The sequence below is a fragment of the Psammomys obesus genome, unplaced genomic scaffold (assembly GCF_907164565.1).
Source record: "Psammomys obesus unplaced genomic scaffold, mPsaObe1.curated_primary_1811, whole genome shotgun sequence".
Classification (NCBI taxonomy): Eukaryota; Metazoa; Chordata; class Mammalia; order Rodentia; family Muridae; genus Psammomys; species Psammomys obesus.
In genome coordinates this window covers 18,789,365-18,803,873 of record NW_026596051.1, presented here as the reverse complement: position 1 = coordinate 18,803,873, position 14,509 = coordinate 18,789,365, and the positions used below count along the sequence as shown (strand labels likewise).

Sequence of the window (14,509 nt, the reverse complement as noted above, 5' to 3'; positions counted from 1 at the left end):
GATAGATAGATAGATAGATAGATAGATAGATAGATAGATAGATAGATGGATAGATAGATGGATGAAAGAATAAGTAAGTAAATAAATAAATAAATGAGCAAGCTTTAATTAGTTAAAATACTGAAGCCCGAGGGTCCTCTGTTTTTTTTTGACTTCACGAAGAACCATCTCTTCTGTCCAGTGTAAATATGTGTGTACGGGGTTAACTGCTTTTCTGTGCAGTTAGCTTTGAGGGAGGCCAGTTAGTTTTGGAATCATTTCTGAGTAGAAGGCTGGGGGATCCAACACCACGTGGGCATTCTCTTTGCGGTCATGCAGAAAATATGTGCTGAATCTGGGGCTTATCTTTGGATGGAGTTTTGTTTTGTTTCGTTTTATTTTTAAGCTAATATAGCTCCGGCTGATCTGGAGGAGTGTGGGCTCCTGAGAAACCTACTTTCAGATGCTTAAGGTCAGCTCACGTGAACACTGTGTCCATGCCATGTCAGAACTGACCCCACCTTGGCTCTGCTCCTACCTAGGGCCTGCAGGAGTGTGTCTTTCTGTCTGCTAGTGAAGTAGCTTCCTCATCTAGAGTACTTGGACATAGCCCAGAGGGGTTGGTGACTTACCCAAGGTCTCCATCGAGACTGACAATCCAGGCCAGTTGAGACCCTGGCACTGGTGCTTCTGAAGACAGTGCTCTTTCTGTTCCTTGGTTCTCACTGTGTTTGAGTGGAGAGTTCTCTGCTTCTCTGCAGTCCCACAAGTCCCCAGCAGGAGGTGTGAGTTGGGGGGTTGGGAAGACAGCAGATTTGTTCCTGTGATTCCATTTTAAATTAGAAGCACATTCCCAGAGGAGAGCTGTTAGCTGTTAGCTGGCTGACATGTACCCTGGAGGGCCGCCCCTCTGGCTCCTGACACCGGCTTTCCAGAATGACGGCTGTGGGGCCGACAGGGAGCTGCCTGGCATTCCTGGATAAACTGGAAATGTTAGCACACTGTGCATACTAGATGCCTGGCTATTGCCCTCTCCGGGCTTCTGCTATTACTGCTCCCTTCTGGTCTTTATACTTACAGATTGGGCTGATCACATGACCCTTGCAAATAGGGCCCTAAAGTGTGGCTAGGCATGCTGCTAGCTCATAGCCATCTAGGGAGTTCTACTGGCCACCGTTTCCAGCAAGGATGGCAGGCTTCATGTCCACTGTAGCTTGACCTCAGATCGCCTAAACATGTCAGAACTTCAGCAGGGACAGGAGCTCCTGGCCACTTACAGACAAGTGTCCTGCTGCTTCTAGAAGATGCCCCCGAAGCTCCTCTGCACAAGTTCAGAGAGTTGTGGGCCCACAGTGACTGAGTTGTGCCCTATGGTGCACTGGGAGGCTCTGCTCTGGGAACGTCTCGGAGTGTCCTGAAGTGACCCTAACCTGGGCTTTAGTTCAAGAAAGAAAACCTCAGCCCGAGGGAGGTGTTGCATTTGGTGTCACTTGACCCTGGGGGCTTCAAGCCATCCCTGAGGACGAAACCCTCCCTGTGTCCCAGGTGCTGCAGGGTCCTCTCAGGACTCATTGCTCAGGTTTCCAAGGGAAATATTTACTTCCAGACTGCTGATGGCAGCAGCCAGGCTCACTGGAGCCATAGCACAGGGGATCCCAGAGCCAACAGGAAGCTGCGTTCATTCACATACAGTCAGTTCAGTTCAGTTCTGGAAGTCAGTGAGCCAGACTCCCTCAATGAGGCACTTTTATTCCTCCCGACATGCTGGCTGCAGGTAGAAGCATGGGAAACCAGAAGTTTTACACACTCGGAGACCAGAAGGTTTGGTTGCTTTGGCTGAGTTTCACATGGAGCTGTTGGCTCCTCAAAGTGAAGTGTCAGAGGGCAGCAGGCCACGCTGGCCATTTCCTGACTAGTATACATTGTGCATCTAAGTTTCATAAGGCAGGACTCATGGCTGGAGGCCTTCACCTTGACCCTGTGCCCCTGTCAGGACTCCCCACAAGTGGCGCTTTTCATTCGCTGTATACAATGACATTCAGGCTAATGTCTGAGGTTTTGTCCTTTTGTTCTAAACCTCAGTTCTGAATGGGCGAGTTCACATCCGTGACTGGCGGCGAGAGCTGCAGAGGGAAAAGCTTCCAGAAGCCAAGCGGAGCCTGTCTGCAGAGGTGTTCAAGACTCGCATGTGCTGGTTCTTCGCTCACCATCCTGATGGCTGCATACTGCCTGCTGCCCATTGCCCCTTCGCCCATGGGCCCGAAGAGCTGCGCCTGTCCCGGACCTCAAAGAAGCAGAGGCAGGCTTCCTGAGTCACTTCTCTGTGATCTCTCGGGCTTTTGCCTCTGTGGCTCTCCTGCCTGTCTCACTTGCCCTGATGACACTGTGCTGAGCTGGGTTGGCTTCAGTGTGACCTGTTGGTGTGACAGTTACTGGCACATGTCTCCAGGCTGCAGAGCCTCCTTGGCTCTTCTCAGACTGCCCTGATGCCAGAGCTACTGGGTCAGCCTCTACAGACATGACCTTCTCATTCTCAGGGCTGTGTGTCCCAGGTTTCCTCTGCCTGGGAGCTCGCTGCAGGCTAGTCACAGGATCCTGAAAGCAGAGATGCAAGGCTTTCTGAGTCCTAGAGAGGAAAGCTTTCAGAGTCACACCCGGCCACCCTGTGTTGAAGGCATGACTCAGAGTGAACACTGCCTCCTCTTTACCCTTCTCTTTGGAACCCTCTCCCTAGAAGTGTTGGACAGTTTTTCCTTTCAGGAAAAATTATTTTCATTTACATTTATTTTCAGTCTTACACAAAAGATGCCACTCATTTCATCTTGGCTGAATGTCCTGGGGGCCAGCCTCTCTGAAACCTCGTGTGGTAGAAGTTTCTGGTGACTGTCCTGGTGTCACCTGAGCAATGAGAATGAAGTTACTTCTTTTGAAGTGCTAAAGGCTCTACAGTATCCTGGGTCAGGGCAGGTGAGAACCCACAGAGCATCTTCCCACCTCTTCCCTTGCCAGTGTGATAGCCCCAACACCCAGAGCAGAGCCCCAACACCAGAGATGATCTGCACCCAGGCAATACCACCACTGTCTTGCATGGACTAAGCTGTGGCCTCAGGGACTCAAAGAGGGGCAGTCTCTGTCCTCTTTGGCCCTGCCTACAATGGCCTTTTCTCCCAGGTTGATTGGGGCTCAGAACCTGCAGAGCCCTTTTCCAGCCTGGAGTCCTGAGAAGCAGCATTTGGTCTCAAGCCCTGCAGGTGTGTGAAATTCTAACTGTTGTCCTTTGTAAGGCAAGGCCCCCAGAGGCATTTTTCTTGGCCCTCCCTCAGATTTTACTGGAGCCCCATGTTAAGACAGCAAGACCGAGGTAGGTCAGCAGCTGAGGTTCCCATATTTTCCAGTTTACAGAGCCTCACGCTGAAAACTGGGTTCTGGGAGAAGACACCAGAGAAGCACATTCAGGATGAGCTGTGGGTTTGCTCCTTAATATGCTCATCCCCCGCCCCAGGGCCTGCATTCAGTGAGGACAACTTCCAGAAGCCCCTGCATGGGAAGCATGTGAGCAGGGTTAGCGAAGTGCTCATGCAAGCGTTCCTTGACAATCCTGCTGCATTGGGTATTCTGTTAAATCAGCGTTCTGCCATGTCGGTGACAGGACCAGAGGAGCGAGTGAACTCAGTTAAAGAAATGCACTGGTTACACTGCAGCTGGCTGGTGAGCACTCGTCCCAGTGCTCCACGTGCAAGCATACACTTGGGCATAAACCGGGCTTTGCCTGGAACATGGCCACCTTGGGTCTGTTTGGTTCCTGAGTCTCCAAAATGGTTGTGACCCACACGATCAGAGCTCAACGTTGGCGGTGGTGGGTGCTGTGAGTCCAGAGCACTAACACGGGTAAGAGCCCTGGGCATCTTCTCTACCTCAGGTCAGCAAGGAGGGACCCTCAGATCATTTGTTTCCTTTTGATTTGTAGCAAATGGCAATGAACCTGGAGGCTCAGAGCAGTAGAGTAGAGGCAAGCATAGCTTTGCTGGGCCTTTCTGCCCAGATACCTCCTGGCTGCAGCCAAGGTATGGCCCAAGGCTAGGGTCTCAGCAGAGTCTAGACTGGGGAAGGATCTGTGTCCATGCTCTTGTGGCTCCCTCCGCAGGCCAGTTCCCACGTGTCACATCACACAAGTGATGCCCTGTGGCGTTTCCTGAGTTCTGGTGGGAAGCAGGCCACAGGCCCTGCCCACTCTCAGAACAGGCTGGTCAAACACATGGGCACCAATGGGTAAGGATCACGGCCTCCTGCTGCCAGCCACACCCCATGTCCATACTGTTCTACAGCCTCTCAAGCAGTGTCACCAGGTGACCAAACATCAGATGCAAGCCTTGGGGACGTTGCACATCCTCTCATAACAGTCTCCTTTCCTTGTGACTCTGCCTTCCAAGTGGGTGATTCATGTCCCCCAAAGATCACATGCCAGAGCTTCAGACACAGCCTGGTGTGGAAATTGAGACGTCACAGGTATGATGGACTGTGTGGGGTTAGGGTGCAGGGTGCATCGTGACAAAGTGGCGGTGTCCATAGGGATGAATACAGACACAGGAAGAAGTCGTGGGACCAGAGGCAGATGAGTGATGGCCACAAGCCTAAGAGTCCCAAGAGCTCCCAAGAGCTGAGGATGGGCAAGAGCACTCTGGAGCCTAAGACAGTCCCAGAGATGACTTTGGGTCAGACACTGCCTGCCTTTGAGCTGGCACAGGTGAGTCTCATGGGCCAAGACATCATCTGCTGAGACTAAGTGGGAAGCCAGAGGTCATTCCAGCACCAAGGATTATGGCCTAGTGATCTGTCTTCCCAGAATAAACAAGTAAGGCCCTGGATAGCCAGCAGTGTCAGTGCCACTTGGGTCATAGGCTCAGACTCCATGAACCTTCGAAGTGGGAAACAGGCCTGCCCTTGCCATTCCACCCTTAATCCCTTAACCAGCTGGATGGCCCAAAAGATGGTAGCCTCACTATTACCCTTCTATCTGATGAGAAGTTGGAGACACAGAAATGGCAAGTCGTTTGTTCAAGGCTAAACAGTAATCTACATCCCTACAAGTAGGAGCCCATGTGCCTGTCCGAATGTGCTCTGATGCTCACGTGAATCAGGACCTGCCTGAGACTCGCGGGTGCGGGGGGTGTAGAGCTCCCTCAGAGTAGCCCCAAGACCACTGCAGGCACTGGGTGCAGGGATAAAGCACAGGGCTTCCTCAGAACATTCTAGTCCCATTCTAGCATCCTGGCCAGGCCTCAGGTTAGCTAAAACGGAAGTACAAGCCAGGGACACTCCAGGCAGAAGCATGACTTCTGCCAGGACCCCACACTGCTTGGCGCCCACTGACCCGACTTGCCTTGGATTCTTGGCTCTGCCAGATCCCAGGATCTGCATGTGACCTGGCCAGTCCCTTCTACTCCCTCAGCCAGGGCGTTTCTGCCAAAGTGCTGAATGTGCACTTATACCACATGACCAGAGAGGCCAGGGCAGGAGAGGGCTGTAGTAGGCCTGGCTCCTGGCCTCTCCAACAGGGAGGCTCCAATAGGTCCACGTCTGCAGACCTCAAGCCAGGTTTTGTATGAGTGAAGCAGTTGGAACTGCAAAGGAGAAGCTGCTAAGCCTGGTTGGATGGGTCCCCGCCCACAGGCCCAGCCCACTGAGGCTCCCCTGCAGAGGGCAGCTGGGAGGAACAGGAACTTTCACTGCCCTGGGATGGAGCTTTCAAGCATGGCCCATATGGCAACCAGGCAAGCATTCAGCCTGTGGCCTGGCAGGACCTATGACACACCAGCTTCTCACTGCCTGGCCTGCCAGACCAGCAGTAACCCACCTCTCCTGGTGATGCCGCCAGCACTAATCCTGTAAGGATCCAGAGACAAACGGTGCCTTCTCTTGAGTGAGGCTGGCTTCCTCAGTGCACTATAGCCTTCCTACCTGGACCTGAAGGAGTCCCTGACCATGAGGCTGGCAGCATCTCCACTGAGTACTGAGCAAGGAATGTCTTCTTCCAAGGCTGCTTGGCTCTCCAGAAATCTAGGTTCATGTGGCAGTGATTTATTCTATTATGGAGTACTCCAGAGCAAATGAGTTTGCTCCTCTAAGAAGGAGGAATGTGAGAGGAGGCTCCAGAGAGCCACCCAGATCCTCTTACTGAGTTCTGAAGCCACCACTTCCTCCATATTTCCTCCCCTCTTTCTCTTCCCTCCGGCCCTCCCTTCCTGTGCTACTCCTACAAGCAGAGTTGAAAGGATGCTAGAATCAACCCTTTCACAGCCCAGGGGCTGTTCTGTGAGAACAGGCCTGGGATCCGGTCTGTGTCCATGTCCAGATGGAACATGGGGCAGGCCTGGCTGGCAGGGACCTCTAAGAATCTGAGCTGGAATTGCCAGCCTAGTTCTTCCATTCCCAGGGTTGGGGAACCTGAGGCTGTGCCCCAGGCTGAAATAAATCTCCAGCTACAGGGAAGAGAGCCAGACTAGATGGCTCTATAGATTGTCTGAGGAGCTGCAGCTGCTGGAATATTTCTTCTTGCTGCCTCCTGTGAGGTCCTCAGTATTCCTAATTGTGCTGGCTAGTTTTATGTCAACATAAACTAGTTATTTGAAAGGAGGGAACCTCAATTGAGAAAAAGCCTTCATAAGATCTAGCTGTAAGGCATATTCCTAATTAATGATTGATGGGTGAGCGAGGGCTCAGCTCATTGTGGATGGTGCTATCCCTGAGCTGGTGGTCCTGGGTTCTATAAGACAGCAGTTTGAGCAAGCCAAGGGGAGCAAGCTAGTAAGCAGCACCCTTCCATGGTCTTTAAACTGCCTCCATGTTCCTGTCCTGATTTCCTTTGATAATAAACAGTGATATGAAAGAATAAGCCAAATAAACCCTTTCCTCCCCAACTTCCTTTTGGTCTTGGTATTTCATCAACTAAGACACTACTTCATTTAGTTGTCAAGGCAACCATCTGCCACAAGCAATTCTAATCCTGAGTTTTTCAGATGAATCAGTTCACTCCAAGAAAGACAAGGGTCATGGCAAGATTAGGTCCTAGTGATTTCTATCTATGCACATACGTGTCCATTACACACACACACATCATACAAAATGATAATTTAGTGGAATCAGCAAAACAAAAAATTGAACTTGTGAATGGGTTTGGCTAGATTGTAGGATAGAGACTCACAGAAACAGAAAATTCTGCATGCCATCACTGGTCATTAGAAATTGGAAACTACAGCACCTAGGAATGAACTTAACAGAAGAGAAGTGAGCACTGGTGTACTGGGAACGATAAGGCCATCTGTGGACAATCTCTGAAGTCAGTTCTCTCCTATCATGGAGTTCAGGGATAGAACTCGGGTCCTCAGGCTTGGGAGCAGGCATCTTTCCTTACTGAGCTGCCAGCCCATCCTGGCTAATTCAGCTCTGTTTGCATGGAGTGGAGTGGGCAGAGCCTGTTGGAAGGAACCATCCCCTCCTGGACTGGGGTTTCTAGTTAGAGATTACCCGAACCTTCCCAAGCTCAGCCCCTTGGAAGGGGATTACTATCTCCCAAATGACACTGTAGCTTCACTTTTTTTTTAAGATTAATTTTTTATGTATATGGGTATTTTGCTTATATGTGTCTGTGTGCCACATGGATGCAGTGCCCACAGAGATCAGAAGAGGACATTGGATCCCCTGGGACTGGAGTTACAGGTAGTTATGAGCTGACATGTAGGTCCTGGGGACCAAACCTGTGTACTCTGAAAGAGCAACCAGTTCTCTAAACCCCTAAGCCATCTCTACCTCTCAGCTTGACTTCTTTCCTCTCTTTCATTGCACCTGGTGCAAGCAGAGTCCAGAACTTGGCCACTAAAGCCCTGGGCCAAGTTCATGGGCATTCTCTGTGGGAGGCTATGGCAACCAGAACTGCCTGCGATCTAGCTCAGCAGCCAGCATTAGGGATTCACTGGTGTCGCATCTGAGCTGTTTCCAAAAATCTGACTTAAAAATTAAAAAGTGAGGCTGATACCGTAGTCCATGCTTATTCATGGGGAGGGAAGGGGTATGTGCCAAGGCACTAATGGCTGCCTGAAGCCACAAATACTGTCAATCCTATATGTGAGCATGGGCACAGGATATGGAAACAATGTGAAGAAGCGACTGACTAGCAGGAGAGGATAGTCTACCTAGCATGGATACTCCAGACAGAGGCACAGTTCAGGAGGAGCAGAGGAAAAAGCGGTGAACACTGTTTTGGAACAGGTTGACTGTGTGGATTGCCAAGCCTGAGCATGATGGGAATGAGTGGGATCTCCTCTCATTCTTGTCTGCCTGTCTTCTGGGTCTCCATGTTATCAGGCCAAAAAGTATGGTTAATTTCAACTTTCACGGTGCTGGGAAGGAGCAAAAGAAACTTATTTGAGTGCTACCATTTTGTTTTCAGACTCCATTTAACCATAGGAAGAAATTAGGTTCAAGGTCCTAGTTCCTGGGGCAGCTGGGAACTTCCCAATAACTGAACAGCTTCTGTTGTAAGGAGACAGTTGTCTGAGTCTGGACAACTTCTCTATCATGCTGGCAGGTCAACCAAGTTCATGTTCCCAGGGCTAGCGACCTACTCTTATCTTGATTGATGGAAACTCCCTTGCTCAACCCCTGTGTCAAAATATGATTAGACAGTGCTACAGCCCCCCCTGCCCCCCTCACTTTATGGTTTCATCCTCCAAATATTCTGTATGATGTTCCTGCAAGGGCGTAGTTCTACTCCTGAGTGACCAGTAGTGGCTTGATTACAGTAAATTTCGTCATCTGCGTTGACTTGGTGTTTGAGTTATGTGGGATTTATGTTGGGTTTAAGCAGACCCCAGAACAACAGCACAGTCCACACCCCATAGCTGTGGAGTGGGTACTGTTCAGATGAGGAAATCAGGGAACAGGTGATGCAAACTGATGGATAGATGAGTTTCAGCCAAGCCGTACCCTTCACTGGGGCTCCCCCTGTGGCTGAAGAGCTGCATGACAGAGGGACGGGTTGGCTGGGCTGCCTCTGGCTCTCAGTGTGCTGCACCTACAGGAACCCTGACCTGCCAGCCTGTCACCATGACTGGCTGCCCCTCAGCTCCTCTCAGCAACGAGGCTAATGGCCCAGCACTTGGGCTAGCACCCACAATAGAAGGCAGGATAGGGTCCCTAAGTGGCCCCATACTCTCTTCCTGTGCCAGGACTGGACCTAGAAAGGACCCAAAGAACCCTTACAAAGCTGATGGCTACAATATCAGAATTTTCTTTGATTTGACTTTTACTTTCCAGCCTGGGGCCCCATGCTGAGCCTGCCCAGTGGTGATAGGCAGGTGGGGCCAGGGACACCAAGACAACCATCTAGGGAGGTCTCTACAGCTTGTGCTGAGTTCCCACTTCCAGGCTCAGGGCTGCCTCAGTGAGGTGACTAGGAAGGTAGAGAATTCCCTTCTGGTTCACCATAGCCTTGTGCCTCCAGTGGAAAGGAAGCCTGGGCTTATTTCCATTGTGAGCAGGAAGCCCTGGAAGGGCCAGAGGTGGCCTCGTGACAGGAGTCTGGTGTCCCTACCAAGCCTAGGCTGCTCCTGCAGAAACCATTTGCACCCCATCTTGTAGCTGGTTAACAAACACATGACCGTCCATGGCAGGCCCAGGCTGGGTCCAGCACCCATCCCCAGGGAGTGTGCAGGGCAATGAGGAAAGTTCACCAGGCCATTACATGAACCCTGATTGCTCATGAGACCTTCCCACAGGGGTAAGAACCAGTACAGGCGGCTACTTAACACGGGCAATGAACTTTAATGTATGTGCTGTTGCCCTGTGGTGCCTTTATAGATAAGGAAGGTAGGTAAGATAATGGTGAAGAAAAATTCTCAGAAGAAAGGCTGGCTTATGTTGAGGGTTTTTTTTTATTTGTTTGTTTTGTTTTGTTTTTGTTTTCCTCAAGATAGGGTTTCTATGTGTAGCCTTGCTGTTCTGGACTCACTTTGTAGACTGGGCTGGCCTCGAACTCACAACAATCTGTCTGCTTCTGCCTCCCAGAATGCTGGAATCACAGGCATGCGCTACCATACCTGGCTCTACACTGAACATTCTATGATGTTGAATGACTCATTAGGACTTCTGTGGCTGTCAAAAGTTGGAAAGATGCCAGTCCAGGGCCATGTCTTGGACTGGCACAAGTCCCCTTAATAGCCATTCATTGCCCACCTCTGTGTGCGATCTACCATCCTAGTGACTCTCAGGCACAGCAGAGCCCTAGCTTCCACTAACCCAAAGACCAAGGCCTGTACCACGTGTTCCCACTGTGCTGTAACCCACCTAACTGATACTCCCAGAAGCATATTTGAAGTGTCTTCCTTGATTTATAACATTTTTTGCTTTGTTTCTATTTTTAAAAAATAGAAACTGTTACCACATTGGGATATGGTATTTTGGAGCATCCTGAATTCATGTTCCTGGGCCACTGTCATTCACCACGTTTGAATAAATGATCTCGTATTTGAGATAAGAGCTGGGCTTTTGGCCCATGGTCTCACACAGTTATGAGAGAAGTAACATTCAAGTTCTGTTGACTGGCACCACTTTGGGCTTTTGTATCTGGTATGGACAGAGGGAGATGGAAGGCAGTGGGAGAGCAGAAGAGGTATCAGACACAGGCCTCCCAAGAAGCTGAGAGCAGACAGCAAAGTTTTGAGGGATGAAGTTAGTTAGGGAGAGAAGGAGGGAAGGTTTCTAATGAAATGACTAAGTCCATTTTGTGTTTTCTTAGACAGTTGTTTTTACGCCACCCCACAACTGTTACATCTGCCTTGGCAACACAATGGAGATTTCCATGGCCAGGTGTGTTAAAAAAAATAATGGGCACATTATGTCTAAAATAACTACTATGCTCTGCCAGGAATGAACATTTCAAGTTTACTCTCACCCTCATTTAGCTTCAATATATCTGTTGTTTTTGATATTAAACACACTGTAGCCCTGCACTTAGGCACCAAGAGATTTTACTTGGTTCAAGCCAGTCTTGGACTGGCCATCAATAAAAATGACTTAAAACTCTTAATGGTCTTATCAGAGTGGTTGTCAATAACTATGTTGTGTGTATCATTACACTAGTTAGATAGTTGCCTTGGCTTCCTCTTTCATTCAGTGTGCATTCTGGTGAATGGGCTGGAATAATTGCTGTCCTACAGACAATGGAAACATGACAGTCAGTTCTTACATCAGGCACAAAATATAAACTCTGGATGGATCAAAACAGTAGCTGTAAGTCAAACATTTAGAAAGGGGCTCTGAGGGCTGGCAAAACAGCCAAAGATTAAGAGCATTTGCTACTCTTGCAGAAGACCCAGGTTCTGTTCCCAGCACCCACATGGTACTCACAACCATCTGTACCTCCAGTTTCAGGGGATCTGACACCCTCTTCTGGCCTTCTTGGGTGCTGCATACATGTGGTATGCATAGATACATGTAGACAAACACTCATACACAGAAAATAAAAATAAATCTGGAAAGATCCATTAGAGGAAGTTCATACAGTCCTGGATCAGAGCACAACTTCCCATTCAGGACCTGAAAGCCATCTTCCAGCGTTTCCCTGCACTGTGATGGAGCTTCCAAGCCAGGTGCATGGGCAGAGCTAGGCTGGACAATGCCTGCTACACACACAGCTAGGGACAGGTCCAAGTACAGAGCCATAGCATGCTTGTAGAGAGCAAGAGAATGTGCAGTTCCTATCCCACGCCATGCTCCTCAGCAATCTCCTTGCTGCAGAACTGTGCCCTCGGGGAGGACAGGGTAGAGGGAGGCATGATTCTGGCATCCCACATTGAAGGGTCCTGTCAGTGTGACTCCATTTCCCAGATGCGCCATGTCCATTACAGGACCACGACAAAGGCAGAATCAGTGTGGGCACTTAAGTTCTCACTTTGGTGCACATTAGTTACTGGAAATCCTTTTGCAACTCCTGCACACATCTTTGTGGAGAGCCGCAACAAATGAGCATGCCAGTGTTCTGAGGAAACTTTACTTGCAAAGTCACATGTGGCTTTAGCTTGCCAGCCCCTGCTTCCAGCAGTGGAGCCCTGCGCTGAGAAACAGTCTCAAGCTCACTTGCTTTGCTTAGAGAAAATGTGTTAGTCCCACAGAGAACGCCAGAGATGGGTGTGGAGATGGATGTAGGTAGCAGGGGTGAGGAGGGCATTGACCCAGGCCAGCTTTCTGGGATGGAGGTTCTGAGGGATATCTCTAGGTTATCTAGGTGATAACACAGTTTAGGGTCCTTCCACATGGAGCCTTTCCTCACTTCCAGGGTCCCTGGAGCAGAGGTAGAGAGCCGACCTCAGGGACACAGCCCAAAGGCCCTCCTGTGCAGAGAGAACTCAGGATAGTGGGAAAGATGCATTTCAAAGGAGGCTCAAGAATTTGCTGGGTAGGGAGTTATTTTCTGTGAAGTTCAAGGGTGCCTGGTGGAATCCAAAACATTCCAGTGTGAGGAATGTGGATTTAGCCTTCTGAGCCAGCAGCTGGAAGTCTCTGAGATGGCTAGTCTGAACTGACTTCCTACAGGGCTCAGGATGAAAGGCAATGGGGCAGTCTTCAGACTCCAGATGCTGCAAATCAGGCGGCAGGTCAGGGATGCAGAGCACCACATGGAGAGCCTCGGTGAAGGTGGCTGAAGCCCTTGGGCCGCCTGGCCTCGGGCCTCCTCCAGCTTCCAAGAGCCGTGTGCCGGGCAGAGCTGTCCCACCAGTCTCTTTAGGCAGTTGGGGGTGAGTTCATTCATCTGTGTCCTTGTGACCAGCACAATCTGGGGGAAGCTCTCTGCTTCATGAAATCCCTGAACTCCAGACTCTCTTCCTCTCGGATATTTCCTCACTTCCACACCACAGAAGCAGAGAAACTGCTGGTGATGTCACTGTGGCCATGTGTATGTCTCCTACTTCCTGGGCCACATCACAGTCCTGCCAAAGGCATTTTATTTTATTTAAACATTTGCTTGTGTATTCGTGTGAGCCCCGCCATATACAGATGTGTGCATAAGTGCCACAGAATGTGTGTGGAAGTCAGAGGACAGCTTGCAAGATTTACTTCTCTCCTACTGTGAGTCCCAGGGATCGAACTCACGTCATCAAGCTTGGCAGCAAACACTGAGCCATCTCACTGGCCCACCAAAAGTGTTCTCAGTGGCCACCAGTTTTTCTGTCTTGGCTCCTGATGGTGGGTAGAGCTCAGCAGGGTGAGTGGAGCAGACAGAAGGACATGGGAAATTAGAGGTCAAGAGAAAGATGGGTGGTACCCCTCATCCCTGAGTCGCGCTAAAGTCTGTCAGTGGTTGAACATCAAGACAGGCGGCAGCAGCAGCAGCAGCAACTGCTGTGCGAGCTGCCGACACAGGGATGGTGTCTGTTTTATAAGAATGTAAAACAGTGATGGGCCAGGCTTACAGCCTGAGCTGTGTGGCCTTGCTCTGTCCCAGCTGCCTTGTCTGGGAATTACACCAGTAACCCCATTTACAGGAAAGATGAGTCCAGAGCCCCTTTATGGGCTCTGGTGGCTCATGCTGTCATCCTATCAGATTACAGTTCCCTCTAAGACAGCTTAGAGAACCTCTAAGAACTACTTGTCAAGAAGAAGGAAAAAGGAAAAGAAAGACGTCTCTTGGCAACTCTTTGAGCGGTAACTTGAGGGCCACCAAAACAGTGTACATGGCTAATGCTGAGCTGCTTAAACAGGACTGGCCCGAGTGAAGCTAATGCTCAGGCTCCCTCCCTTTCCTTCTGTTAACACCTGCACCAAAAACTTAGGTTTAAAATGTCTCTTTTTTTTTAAAAAAAATCACTCATCTATCAATTGTGTGTGTGTGGGGGGGGGGGTGTATGTGCCATAACATGCATTGTGAAGGTCAGAGGACAACTTGAAGAAGTTGGTTCTTTCCGTCTACCTTGTAGATGGAACTAGGTGGGGTATTGTGGCATGTGCCTGTTACCCCCTTAGGATCCAGAGACAGGCTGACCTCTGGGGTTCACTGCTCAGTTAGCCTAGTTCGCTTGGAAAATTCCAGACCAATGAGCCCCTGTCTCAAAAGAATAAGGTCCTTGGCTCCTGAGGAATGAGTCCTGAGGTTGTCTCTGGCCTCCACAAGCAATGCACACACACGTGCATTTATACACACAAACATAAAGCCCATTCACGTCACATGCTCTAAAAAAACAAGCAAGCAAGCAAGCAAGCGTGGTGGGGGGGTAGAACCCCTTTTCCTCTGGGTGCCCACATGAGAAAATGCTTGTGAGATCACACGGGTGAGACTCAGTTTTCCTGTCTGTAAATAGAGCAGTGAGCCCTAGTCTTTTCGCAACAGGACTATGGAGCTGGGTGTGGTCTAACTCTGGGCTGCAGAGCAGGGTTGTGGAGCTTGGGCACAGATTGAACCACTACCTGGAGTCCGGGCCAGGATGCCCATGTGGCATGCCCATGTGCCTAGCGTGACTGAGTCTCCAGAATAACTGCT

At 50.0% G+C, this 14,509-nt stretch overlaps 1 protein-coding gene across 1 annotated transcript in view; it reads left to right on the top strand.

The window, feature by feature from the left end:
* The window catches only part of Trmt44 (tRNA methyltransferase 44 homolog), a 21,866-nt gene extending 14,970 nt beyond the window's left edge, over nt 1-6,896 (top strand). The window contains exon 11 of the mRNA XM_055624279.1: nt 2,062-6,896. Coding sequence (XP_055480254.1) covers nt 2,062-2,291 — 230 coding nt within the window. The 3' untranslated portion in view covers nt 2,292-6,896. The remainder of the gene's footprint in view (nt 1-2,061) is intronic.
* Nucleotides 6,897-14,509: the final 7,613 nt, after the last annotated feature.